The 14,446-nt window shown below is 38.9% G+C and overlaps 1 protein-coding gene across 1 annotated transcript in view; it reads right to left on the bottom strand.

The window, feature by feature from the left end:
* Positions 1–14,446, bottom strand: part of TPH2 (tryptophan hydroxylase 2) — a 97,327-nt gene that overhangs the window by 3,415 nt on the left and 79,466 nt on the right. Inside the window, exon 9 of the mRNA XM_032295826.1 lies at positions 8,809–8,904. Within this exon, the coding sequence (XP_032151717.1) occupies positions 8,809–8,904 (96 nt within the window). The remainder of the gene's footprint in view (positions 1–8,808; positions 8,905–14,446) is intronic.

Raw genomic sequence — 14,446 nt, 5'->3', positions numbered from 1 at the left:
CATTATAAGCAGAAGGTCACTACGCTTACAAATATATTTGTGCTAGATTCAATGCAGTGCAGTGAACATCAAGGGATTTTGGTTCCACATGACCAATAATTCTGTCCACAATTTTAGAAACAAATTCACAGTTTCAAGAAACAAAATGTCCCTTTATGAAAGCTGTTGCTCCTCTACAAAAATTGGCTTCCTATTGGCTTGCCATGGTTTTCAGAAATTGAATTAGCTTTCTTTGCATCCATCCATTCGGGTTACATTTAAGGTACTATGTTGTTCTAATAGTCTTCATCCATCAGTACATACAGAAAGGACAGTGGCTGGCTCAGTGTGTTCAATCTTTCTGCTCTCTCATTCCTGCATTCAGGGGCATGGCCAGAGTGGTAGCAGAACAGACTATAAGAACATTAAAGCCATGGCTCCCTTGGGACATCCTTTGCTAAGCTAAGGACATTTCACTGGATCAAGGACAAGCACAAGAAAGAAGAGAAACTCATCTGTGTCTCCAACGCTTCTATAAGACATTAGCAACCTTAGTAGTCACTATGTATAGAGGATGCCTCCAGAATGTGTGTATGCAATGACAGACTAAAATCAGTGTGGTTTTAGAAAAAAATCATTTTGTGACAATTCCGCTGGTTAGTCACATACTTGCTTAGTCCTTTTTTTTTTTTTTCTGAGATGGAGTCTCACCCTGTTGCCCATGCTGAAGTGCAGCGGCATTATCTCAGCTCACTGCAACCTCTGCCTCCTGGGTTCAAGTCATTTTCCTGCCTCAGCCTCCCAAGTAGCTGGGACTACAGGCACAAGCCACCACACCTGGCTAATTTTTGAATTTTTAGTTGAGACGAAGTTTCACCATGTTGGCCAGGCTGGTCTCGATCTCCTGACCTCGTGATCCACCCGCTTCAGCCTCCCAAAGTGCTGGGATTGCAAGCATGAGCCACCGTACCCGGCCTATTTAGTCATTTTAACAGCTAAAAAGGATTAAAGTAGACCAAGAAAAGGCCCAGAGCATAAGGGTGCTCTGCCTCAGACTTCAAGAAAAATAAGTGGGTTCACATATGTAATTTAAGGCAGACCATTAAGCAATATAGATCACACTTGCCCAATGTAATATTTAAAGGAAAAATTGGAAGTTAATTGTCCTAAGTTCTCAAAATTGCAGTCTACCTTGAGGAGCCTGCTATGCATGTGATATGCTGGTTATCTGCTGAAGACTTTTCCACCCATGGAGTATGGAACCAGTGCTGTTGTTTGGCTGTTAATGAACATGTGGATAATAATGGTACCCATGGATTAGTCTGGAGAATGACAAGAGCGGGGAGATGGGGGAGCAGCCAGTGAATGAAGCCAACAATCACCCATATAAATGGCCTCATTTACCTGACCATGAACTGACTGTGTGCTGATTTCCAGGAACATCCATGCAGCCCAAGAGGTCTCCTCTCTCTGAATACTACAGTGTGTCCCAAGGGGTGTAAAATAGCATCATTGTCTTTGATTCCAACTTCTTTTTTTTTTTTTTTTTTTTTTTTTTTTTGGGACGGAGTTTCGCTCTTGTTACCCAGGCTGGAGCGCAATGGCGTGATCTCGCCTCACCGCAACCTCCGCCTCCTGGGTTCAGGCAATTCTCCTGCCTCAGCCTCCTGAGTAGCTGGGATTACAGGCATGCGCCACCATGCCCAGCTAATTTTTTGTATTTTTAGTAGAGAAGGGGTTTCACGGTGTTGACCAGGATGGTCTCGATCTCTTGACCTCATGATCCACCCACCTTGGCCTCCCAAAATAGAGAAGTCTGACTGAGTTTGCTTCTCAATTTCTATCCATGTCTCTCTCTAAGCCCCTCAGTTTTGGGGAGCAGCTATTGTACCCTCTTCTCTACATCCAGAGTAGATTCTCTGTAAATGTTGAACCAAACTACTTGATGTCCCCAGGGAACTCTGCAGTGATTCTGTCTTGAAACGTTAGCAGTCTGATATCCTGAAGTTTGCAAGAATTAATCCAACTTCCTGCAGAGAGAAGCTTTATAATGCTGACAGAATCTAGTTGACAGTCTTTTACTTTCAAGCCATTTTTAAAGTATAGGAATACTTGAGAGTCACCTTCTCTCATCAGAACACTCTCTAAAAGGACTATTTTGGATTTATCCATAGTGCTAGAGACAAGGGCACAGGGCTGGGAACCAGGAGACCTGGGTTCTAAATGTAGCTGTCCCTGGAGGCTAGACATATAATATCAAATGAGTGAAACTACCCCATGTTGGGCGCAGCTTTATCTTTGATAAACTGAAGAGATTGACCTATATGAATTCTAAGACTCTTCTTGAAATATAATTTTAACAAAGCCTGCAAGTACACAGCACTCTACCACATTTACCTTTCTCCACACGAGCCACAATAAATTGGCCATAGCAGCCTGTCTCACTGGGCCTGGGGATAGACTTCCCACCCTTCTCCACACAGTTGGCTACTACCCATTAATTGCCTTTAGTGCACAGATTAAGACTTATTTGCCATTCCATCTTTTTGAATATAAAAATCTATTTTCAATATCAAAAAATTCTCAGAATCCAACTATTAGTAGAAAATACTATAAGGTAATTAAAAATACAGGTCTTCAGTCAACATGGTGAAACCCCATCTCTACTACAAATACATAAAAATTAGCCAGGCATGGTGGCACACATCTGTAATCTCAGCTACTCAGGAAGCTGAGGCAGAGGAATTGCTTGAACCAGGGAGGTGGAGGTTGCAGTTAGCAGAGATCACGCTACTGCACTCTAGCCTGGACGAGAGAGTGAGACTCCAACTCCAAAACAAAACAAAACAAACAAACAAACAAACAAAATATATATATATATATATATACACACACACACACACACATATTATATATATATATATATATATATACACCAGTTTTTATGACTAAGAATTGAGGTTTAAATCTCACTCCATCTCTACCTAACTACATGTCCTTGGGCAAATTACTTTACCTCTGTAAGCCCATTTTAGTATTCATCTGGAAAATGGAAATACTAATAGTAGTATCTATAACCTGGGATTGTGGTCAAAATTAAATAAGGTAATAGCTGCAAAGTGCCTGGCATGGGAATTGCTCGGTATATGTGGTTATCACTAATTCAGTCCAGAGATGATGCTTTGTGTACACATGTATTTATCCACACCGTCTACCATTTGCACAGCCCTTCTCCCTCAGGGGTCTGAAACCCTCAGAGAATGAAACATCTTCAGCTCTGAGGCATTCAGGTCCTAGACTATCATAGTGCCTTCCCTGGGTTCATCAGTTTAAAATCTTCCTTCTTCCCAGACACCTGCTTTTGCAATGACAGAATTATTATCTCAACTATTCTACATGCAAACCCTGTGATCCTCACTGTCTATATTAGGGCTGGTTAAAGTTAGGGGGAAAAAAACTCAAGTGTGAAGTCAGGTTTGTGAGTAGTTTGGGCCCTAGATTCTGAATAAGAATTTGCAAACACTCCTACACTCACACCACAATAATCTTTTCCCACATCAAAAAAACAACAAATATATACATGTGTATATGTATAAATGCATTATGTGTGTATAATATTTTTCAGCCTCCCTCAAAACCTCATCCTGCTAAACAAGCACAACGTGACATCTATATCCCCATTGCCAAACTAGGCAATGACGTATTACACTTTTTGAAATTCACAATTAGGCTTCATCGATTTGAATAAGTTGCAGGGTCGAGGGAACAACCTTTGTCTTCAAGCAATCCTTCCCCAAAAACCAAAGACACAGTTTCCATCTCCCAACATCCAGCATTTACTCTGTCATTACCCACAGTGCTAACTTCACGGAAAGAAAGAGCAGGAGGAAGGGGCTGGAAAGCCATCGGAACAGGGTAAACGTGTGGGAGCTCAGCAGCAGCGAGTCCTTACTCTAGTCACACCATTGACCAAACAGATGACATGAGAGAACCTGCAAGGCCCTTAGAAGACTAGCAGTAATTCTGATCACTTCCCAGAGTTACTGCAAGTGGTAATAAATATACAAATGCTTCTAATAAATATAAAGCTGTTCTGGGAATGCTGATTAATAGCTATTTCAAGGCAACACAATAAATTTGTCATGCACAATATCCTAAAACTAAAGCCAAAAAAAAAATGTAAATTTGTTTAAACCATCAGTTTTTTCAAAACCTGAAGAACAAAACAGATGTATTTATATGTAATATGTCAGCAACTACTATGGGGTAGGTGCTAAGGGTATTTACAAAAAAAAAAAAAATTCTAGTCTCTGGCCTGAAAGATATAAATATCTAGACATTACCATTACTCATGAAAAAGGAATAGAAATTGCCTTTTGATTTCAAGATGGGTTAACTTTTTGATATAAGACTCAGCCAATTCATTGACTAGCAATCATTTCCTTACCACCTAATGCGAACAAACTTTACTGTCACTTCTTCAAGAGAATTGGGCCCAACAAAGATCCATATCAATCCCTTACTTAGAATTTACCTACTACATTCCTACTTCTTGAAATCTTGGACCACCGATTTTGTGTTTCTTGAACAAAATAAATGAATAAGCAGACACACAACAAATCAAAAAATGAGAGACTATAGTTAAATCAACTCAGGATAAAGAGAAAAAGTGTGAAAGAAAGGACACAAGCTAGACTGTGGGTAAGGCAATTATCCTATTTTCAACCTTTTCTTTAAAGTCAGGGTTCCAGGTAACCCTACTCATGATTAATTGTTCTCCACAGTAAAGAAAGGTATGGAAAAGCCCCACCAAATGCACTTTTTGGCATTCCTGTAAGTACACCACAGAACAGATAATTAGAATAAGAGAGGGGCAACCGTTGCTGAGGGGGAAATGTAGTGTTCATGGTTGTAAGATTTATGCTAACGTTTGCAAGCTTTTCCATATTTATTTTGTTTCTATCTTCAGAAAGAATAAGCATTGTCAAAAAAATAAGAGGAAAAAATGAAAATTATCTGAACTATAGATACACTGCTCTGAAGTATGTGGCCAGCTCTAGAGAGCAACATCTATGCCTCAGGAAAATTTAGCCCCTTATAGCACAAATTTTAGAATGTGTTCTGTTCAAGAAGAGGTGATTATGGCTACTTATGTAAAAGTTATAAAGATGACACCAAAAGCCCCATCAACTCCATCTAAAAAGTTACAAAGATGACACCAAAACCCTCCAGTAGCTGGGACTTACAATTGGAACAGAATAAAATACTTTACTGCAAAAGGTAACTGCATTCAAAACTGTAAGCTTGTTTAGCCATGAATTATGACAATGCTATTAATAAAGTTATCCCTACATGAATCCAGGACTATCATTTTTTCATTCAAATATAGGTTAAAAGTACTCAGAAGTGCTTTGAGAGGTCCCTGGGTACCTTCACAATCAGGGCAAGGAGAACGTGGAAGAAAAGGTGATAGGGAAAGTGTCTTGTGTTATGTATCCTCTGTGAAAAATCAGAAGATATTTTGCATAGAAAGTATTTATGAATTGTAAAGATGGTCCAACGTAGAAATCATAGGGGTGCTGAGGTGTTGAAATTTGAGAATGGAAGAACGCTAATGACTGGGGGTGATGGACAAGAGCAAGAAGGCACTCTGCAAACAATATCCTTCTTGGTAAGTATTTCTGGATGATATCCATTTCCAAATGATTCTATCCACACCAATAGGAACAAAAACAACAGATTCATCCTAGCGCTGCCCACACATGCCTCATTAACCAGACCAGAAGACCCTGTGGAAAGTCAGGGACATGAGAGAGATCTGTTTCCTTTATTTCTGGTGTAACTTATAAACCGCCTGAGAATGTAAATAGCTCAAGAGCTACATCATTTTCTGACTCTTTTGTTCAGGGAAATCAAGAAACGCTCTATAGAGGGCATGGTCTTAAGGGGATATGACATCATGCTATTGCTGTGAGCTTTGCCCACCACACTAAGATTAACACCAAATGGATTCTTTGTTGAGAATTTAGTTTTTTAAAAAATTACCACATAACATCAAGTCATCAGGTTTTTGTTAGGTTGAACATTATCCTCTATTCCAGTCATGTTGAACCCCAGACACTTCTTTAAATGGACCAGGTTTTTTTTTTTCAGTGTCCATATTTCAAAAATGTATTTAAATCAAACTGTGCACGATGGAGTAAAAACTTAAGTTGAAAATGTGCCTGTTATAAGGATGATATTAGTTCAAATATATACATGGATTCTTGGCAGACTGATTCAAATAATACAGAGCCGAATCATTTAAAATACAACTATGGAAAATAAAGGGGGAAAACCTTAAAATATCACAATAAATTTACAGAAATATTGTTACAAACCATAAGAAAACATTTCAGCACAGTAATTGCATGGGTTTTTTTTTTTATCTGAACAAAATGGAAAGTTGGGATTGAACAAAAACTATTATAAATTACCAACAAAGTCAACCTGCATGGCCATTTTTGCTCCAGTGAGTTATAAAAATTAGTACAATCTAAAACTTTTGCCCTTTCAAACAAGACCACAGAGATGGTTTGCCAATACTTAGTCTATTTTTTTCCTTTTGTACAATTTTTAATTAAAATGTCCAAATTTTAATAATATTCTTCTCTCCACGTTTGCAACTCTCCTAAATTTCAACTGCAGAATCAAAATTCAGCAAGAAGCCTCTCCTTGAAAAATATTGGCAAATTCTCAGCTTATAAACAATGGGCATTTCGATTGCCATGTTTGTCTCGATAAAGACTGTACACAAGTTGCTGGCAAATATTAAAACATTTTTCTTTCATCACTTGGAGACTAGTTCTAAATATTATTGGTAAAGGCTTCTGCAAACTTCCTGCAAAGCTCCTACCGTGCCACCAGAACTTTTAAAAGGTTTTTCATAGTTTTCTTTCCTCCAGCTCTATACAAGGTCCTAAATGGACCAGCTTTACCTAGAATCTTGAGGGTCCACACATGGCTCTCCGCTGACAGATCTGTGCACTCCATCCTTTCCTTATTTACCCTTTCCATCCCTCAAGAATCAACTTGGGCAGCAGGGCCCTTATGAGGAAGCCTTCTCAGGCATGGCCTAATATGAGCCAGGCACATTTCTTTTTGTGTTATGTAATTGATTGTCTATCTCTTGCACTAAAATGTATTATAAACTCTTTCATGGCAGGGATCCTAGGGAGTGCAGACTAGTGGTTAGGAGCTCTGATCCTAGAGCCTAGAAGGCTGGGATTTGGGCCCAGCTCAACACTTATTAACTGTAATGTTAGGCAAGTTCTATTAATGTCTTTACCCCTAGGTTTTCTCATCTGTGATAATAATATCCCTTGTCTCATTGGTTTCTTATGAGCATTACATGGGTTAATATATCTAAAGCACCAGAAATATTGTCTATTTAAATGCTTGGTCTGGCTATTACCATTACTCTTTTTTCTTTTATTTTTCTTTTTTTTTCTTTTTTTTTTTTTTTTTAGACGGAGTCTCCTCTGTCCTCTAGGCTAGAGAGCAGCGGTGTGATCTTGGCTCACTGCAACCTCCGCCTCCTGGGTTCAAGCGATTCTCTCACCTCAGCCTCCCAAGTAGCTGGGATTACAGGCACCCGCCATCATGCCCAGCTAATTTTTACATTTTTGTAGAGATGGGATTTCACCATGTTGGCTAGACTGACCTTGAACTCCTGACCTCAGGTGATCTACCTGCCTCAGCCTCCCAAAGTTTTGGAATTACAGGCATGAGCCACCGCACTAGGTCTTTCTTCTTATTCTTCATCATTATTACTTGTCTTTTTATCCCCAGTGACTGCCATAGTACATGGCACTAGGTGTTCAACCAAATGTTTGAGGAATGACTGAATGAATGAATGAAGTCATAAAATGACCAGACTCAATAAAACTACAATTACATTGCATCTTTCAATAATACAAATGACACAAAAGTACCAATAACTATATACTTCCCATTTATATTACATAAGGATAATCAATGCTCAAAATAAAAACTCAAGAATGATCCATAATCTTGACCTTAGTCTGAATAGTCAACGAAATATTAAATTATTTTCAGTACTAGTCTAGACTGTATATCACACTGCATTTAAAATTCACCAAAACTTGCTATCCCCCCATGATATAAATGGCAATTCTTAAATGGCCAGAATATTTATATCAGAATATTCCAGGTCTCAACATTTCTGAAAAAAATGACCATTTTATTGTATTTTAAAGCAAAAATTAGCATTCTTTAGGCATCATTACACATATTAGATACCTGTCTGATAATATACTTAGTTGGTTTGTTTTTCCAAGCTGTTTATGTCCACAAATGTTTTAATGCACATTAATTTTGAAGAAGCTGAAATAACATCAAACTCCCATTGAGGAAGTAGATGCTGAGGAGTCCAAAGGAGCCAGGGAGGTGACAGAAATCACAGTAACCAAGCCACACTCACAAGTGAATTTCAATCAGTAGGATCACTGCTAGCTCACTGCCCACTTTTCAGCACTAAATTTAGGCCAGCCATTTGTTACCCAAGATTTGGGCATACATTTGTCATTGCTGTTGATTTGTGCACATGGCTGCTCATCCATTTGAGTCACACCACAAACCCAGAAAGGCATGACCCATTTTCAGAAATGCAAAAAGTTAGGTCAGCACCCACATCTGAGGTGCCAAATCCTCTATGTTAAATATTTATGCAGTATCTGTGAGTAGAAATGCTCAGACAAACAAATCAATATTTTCCATGACCTTGAACCAGCTTGTTTGGGAAGGATATTTTCATTCACAGCTTCATACCTTTAATTCTCCAATGGAGGAAAGGAGTCCTGCTCCATATGCCCGCAGTTGCCCTTCTTGCTTGCAAAGGCCAAACTCGATTGTGAAGAAATAGCACTGAAGAAAAATGAACATATATCCAGTGAGCTGGTCAATGAGTTATTCGATAGGATAAAATGGCACCCAAAACAAAATGGTGTACTGTGCATAATTTCTTCAATACATCTAAATCAAGAACATTTCTTGAAATCTATTCTCTAGCTTAGTATTATCCCCTAGGTTGAACGTACATGAAAAAAGTATTAACTACTAAGAGTCTTATGCTTCCTGAGTTCAGAAGCACTATGAGTCAGATTATAACCCCTGAAATCATTTTAAAAACAAAAACACAGATACAGAAATGAATAAATATATCACAATGATACCTCCATAACAATATGCTACATATTTACCAAGCTGTGTTTCAATGACATAAATCAGTTTATGCAAATGTGGAAAAATAAGTTGGAATCCAGTGATTGCAAACAGCTTTTGCAATTTGTTTATTCATTCAACAAACATTTTTTGGGTCCCCATTAGGTGCCAATGCTTGGTAAAGAATTGAGGTTAAAAAAAAAAAAAAATTGTAGAGAAATAAAAAACAAGAAAAGAAGTTCCTCTCTATGACTGCCAAATTACCAAAAACACAATTTTAATTTAATTTTTAGTAAAATCTTAAATATATATCTATATTTGCACATGTATGTCCATGTGTAGATTTATATATGTGTGTGTACATGCTCCTCGACTTATAATAGGTTTACATTTTAATAAACCCAATAAGTTAAAAATAACATCCTAAGTTGAAAATGCATTTAATACATTTAACCTACTGAACATCCTACCTTAGTCTAGCCTACCTTAACAGTGCTCAAAACACTTATATTAGTCTACAGTTGAGCAGAATCATCTAACTCAAAGCCTATTTTATAATAAAGTGCTGAAAAGATCGACATTCAAAATTTGAAGTATGCTTTCTACTGAATGCATGTCACTTTCACACCATCATGAAGTTAAAAAAACTGTAAGTCGATCTATTATAAATGGGAAAGCGGTGTGTGGGGGGTGTTATGCACACACACATACACACTTTATTGACCCAAGTTTTATCAGCATCAACTACTACAACATCCCCAGAACATTAATATATTCAATTGCTTCTGCTGGGTTTAAGAACTGGACCCCTTCCTGACACCTTACACTAAAATTAACTCCAGATGGATTAAAGACTTAAACATAAGACCTAACACCATAAAAACCCTAGAAGAAAATCTAGGCAAAACCATTCAGGACGTAGGTGTAGGCAAAGACTTCATGACCAAAACGCCAAAAGCATTGACAACAAAAGCCAAAATAGACAAATGGGACCTAATCAAACTCCACAGCTTCTGCACAGCAAAAGAAACAATCATTAGAGTGAATCGGCAACCAACAGATTGGGAAAAAATTTTTGCAGTTTACCCATCTGACAAAGGGCTGATATCCAAAATTTACAAAGAACTAAAGCAGATGATTTACAAGAAAAACACTAACAAGCCCATTCAAAAGTGGGCAAAGGATATGAACAGACACTTCTCAAAAGAAGACATACGTGAGGCCAACAAACATATGAAAAAATGCTCATCATCACTGGTCATCAGAGAAATGCAAATCAAAACTACACTGAGATACCATCTCACGCCGGTTAGAATGGCGATCATTAAAACATCTGGAGACAACAGATGCTGGAGAGGATGTAGAGAAATAGGAACACTTTTGCACTGTTGGTGGGAGTGTAAATTAGTTCAACTATTGTGGAAGACAGTGTGGCGATTCCTCAAGGACCTAGAAATAGAAATTCCATTTGACCCAGCAATCCCATTACTGGGTATATATCCAAAGGATTACAAATCGTTCTACGATAAGGACACGTGTACACCAATGTTCATTGCAGCACTGTTTACAATAGCAAAGACCTGGAACCAACCCAAATGCCCATCGACGATAGACTGGATAGGGAAAACGTGGCACATATACACCATGGAATATTATGCAGCGATCAAAAACGATGAGTTTGGGTCCTTTGTAGGGACATGGATGAACCTGGAAACCATCATTCTCAGCAAACTGACAGAAGAGCAGAAGATCAAACACCGCATGTTCTCACTCATAGGCGGGTGTTAAACAATGAGAACACATGGACACAGGGAGGGGAGCACTACACACTGGGGTCAGTTGGGGGGAAATAGGGGAGGGGCGGTGGGGGGTGGGAAGCTGGGGAGAGATAGCAAGGGGAGAAATGCCAGATGTAGGTGATGGGTAGGAAGGCAGCAAATTACACTGCCACGTGTGTTCCTATGCAACAATTTTGCATGTTCTTCACATGTACCCCAAAACCTAAAATGCAATAAAATAAATAAATGGGGGAAAAAAAAAAAAAGAAATCAACCTAAGCAGATAAGGAATCTCTGCACAACAAGGGGAAAAAAAAACCCACAGTGCTGTTGAGAGAGGCTGAACTCTATTTTTGCTCTGAAAGAAAAGTGAGATGCTGACAACAAGCAATAAAAATTCCATCAAATTAGCACTGTCCTGCATTAGTGATGATAGAGCATTTGAAGGTGTTGAGAAAGAGAATTTAAACACTCCTGAAAAGGAGCAGAAAATAATAATTTCTAGCACATGGCAGTTTCCTCTATTTTTATTTGGAGGCTAAGATGTCCTTTGGTTCAGGAAGGTTATATATATTTTTTAATGTGAGAGTGATCTCTGAAGTTGAATTATCCAAAGCTCTGCAGCACTGGGCTGACCCAAAGGACTGATCATTTCCAGGTCATGGAGCTTAACCTCCAGAAGTAAAAATTTTTTTCCTGATTCACCTCCCAAAGTGACTAAAATTATAGCCCTAGGCCGGACAGGGTGGCTCACTCCTGTAATCCCAGCACTTCGGGAGGCCAAGGCAGTTGGATCACCTGAGGTCAGGAGTTTGAGACCAGCCTGGCCAACATGGTTAAACCCCATCTCTACTAAAAATACAAAAATTAGCTGGACATGGTGGCACACCTATAATCCTAGCTACTCAGGAGGCTGAGGCAGGAGAATTGTTTGAACCCAGGAGGCAGACGTTGCAGTTAGCTGAGATAGTGCCATTGCACTCCAGCCTGGGCAACAAGAGAAACACTGTCTCAAAAATAATAAAATAAAATAAGATAAAATAACAGCCCTACCTACCCTTTATCACAACCTACGGCACCTATCAGCACTTCTCCTTACTCTGTTCTACCTTTTTGTTCTTTCCATCAACCACTTTTTGACATAGCCTGCAATTTCTGTATGCATGATATGTGCGGTTTATCATCTGTACCCCCACACTAGACTATAGACTCCACAAAAGCAGGTATCTCTGTTCATTTAGAGCAAGGTTTTCCAAAGTCAGCACTGTTGACATTTTAGGCTACATAATTGTTATGGGAGTCTGTCCCCACAAAAATTATGTAGCCTAAAATGTCAATAGTGCTGACTATTGACATTGTAGGATGTTTAGCAGCATCTCTGGCCTCTACCCACTAGTTGCCAGTAGCCTCCCCACCACTTTGTAACAACCAAAAATGCCTGCAGACATTGGCAAATGTTCCCAGGGGAGCAACATCATCCTTACTTGAGAAAAACTGATCTAGACTAGTGTCTGTAAGATACTAGACCTCAATAAGAACCATTAATAAATAAATGGTGAATGAATGAATGATCTCAAAGTTAGGCTTGCATGTGGAGAATGACCTGGAAGAAACACACAAAGGGATCCAAGTTCTAGTCTGGGCCCTGCTTCTAATTAGCTATATGACTCCAACCATGCGCTGTAGTTTTCCTTCCTATGACATCAATCCATCTACTCATTCATCTATTCTGTGGCATCCAGCCATCCATTCATTCATCTATTCTACAAATCCTTCTTCAGCAACTATTACATGCCAGACTGCCCTAGATGCTAAGGATACACAATGAACAAGGCAACAAAGCCTGTGATCCCATGAAGCACATATGCTACTGGGATGAGACAGGCAATAACAAAAACAAAAATCAATAGCCAGGTAACGTCAAGTGGAATGTATTCTATATATAATAAAAACCATGTAATATGTCAAATATTAAGCAGGGAATGCAATTATTTTAGAAAAAGGGTCAGGGACAGCTTCTGTGAAGGGGTGATGTTTAAGCTGCAAACAGCTTTAAAAGCAGCTTTTCATTAAGAAATTTAAAAAGGCAGTCGTGCAAGGATCTAGAGAAAAGGATGTTCCTAGAAGGGAAAATAGCAAGTGCAAAGACCTTGAGGCAGGAATAGATTTTTTCTTTCCAAGAGCAATGGGAAGTTGCTGGAGGGTTTTAAGCAGGAGAATTAGACTTTTTGTACTAACTCAGCTTTCAAAAGGTCATGGAGGTGCTGCATGAAAACTAGATTGTAGGGGAGCAACGGTGAGTGAAAACAGACCAGCCAGAAGGCAGTGGCACCTAACAGTGGTGAGTGATCAGGACTATGGCTCGGGCTAGGGATGGTAAGGGGTTGGAAGAAGTAAATATCACAGAGCCCTTAGGAGAAGAACCAAGATAAAAAATGCAACTGCATGTTGAAAAGCTAAAACACAGCCTTCAAGTATATCCTCAAAAAATTTTTGCATAATTCTGGATGCAAAGAAGAGAAGTAATCACATAGTCATAGAATATAGAACAAAGGCTTAGAAGTTCAGCTCTCCTATTTTACCTAAAGGAAAACTAAAATTGAGGAAGATGAAGGGATTTACCCAGGAGCAGTCTAGTCAGTGACATTTAAGAGATCTAGAGCTCAGAATTTTAGGAGTTTGACATCAACATCTGCCACATTTTAAAGTTTCTAGATAAAAAATTAATAGACAATAATAGACATGATTTTCCTTTACAACCAAATAATTGAGAAATAAAAGTCTAAAATGGAGGAAAACTAGAATGTCACAGCATCTTCTTGGTGTGCCTTTGCTGATTTTCCTAATTTATATTGCACTTACAACATCTGACATGAAATCCTTGGAGCCTTAACATTGAATATGGAAGAGCTCTTAGAAAAATGTGCTGTCAAATTCAAAAGGATCCAAAACACACATTCAGAGCCAGCTACAGGAGGGTTTTGGTCAGCCTATTAAGCACATGTTTAATTTTTCCTATGCTAAATCAATGCATACATAATGCATGGTCACAGTTATCATCTAAACCAAAACACAGTAAGAGAGCCTCTGAAAAAATCTGGTATGCCATAGACACACACAGTCTTCCTATAGAATTGGCAAACCATCCTAGTTTAAGGTAAGAATTAAAAGGTAGGTCTGCATCAATTTAACTAAAGAGTCAAAGCTAAATCTCTCACCCAGTGTGTCTTTGGTTAATGTGCTTCCAGAATCAGAGCAACCTTAGAGGAAAAAGCCCCTGTGTTCTTCCTTTCCATCACTCAGAATGCTCTCTGGCCCCAGATCCCATCTGGGAGTCCTTCCAGAAACTCTGGCCTTACAGAGCACCATCTGCTCATTCCCTATCCACTTTCCCCTTTGGTTTCCTGCTGTCCTCAACCAAGGAAGGCCCCTAAATGCTATTTCTATAGCCCATTCTCTTTACAGAA

This window comes from Sapajus apella, unplaced genomic scaffold (genome assembly GCF_009761245.1).
Source record: "Sapajus apella isolate SASKATOON/1434 unplaced genomic scaffold, GSC_monkey_1.0 scaffold2, whole genome shotgun sequence".
Taxonomy (NCBI): domain Eukaryota; kingdom Metazoa; phylum Chordata; class Mammalia; order Primates; family Cebidae; genus Sapajus; species Sapajus apella.
The sequence above is the reverse complement of the archived record's forward strand: the minus strand, read 5'-3'. Positions and strand labels throughout refer to the sequence as shown.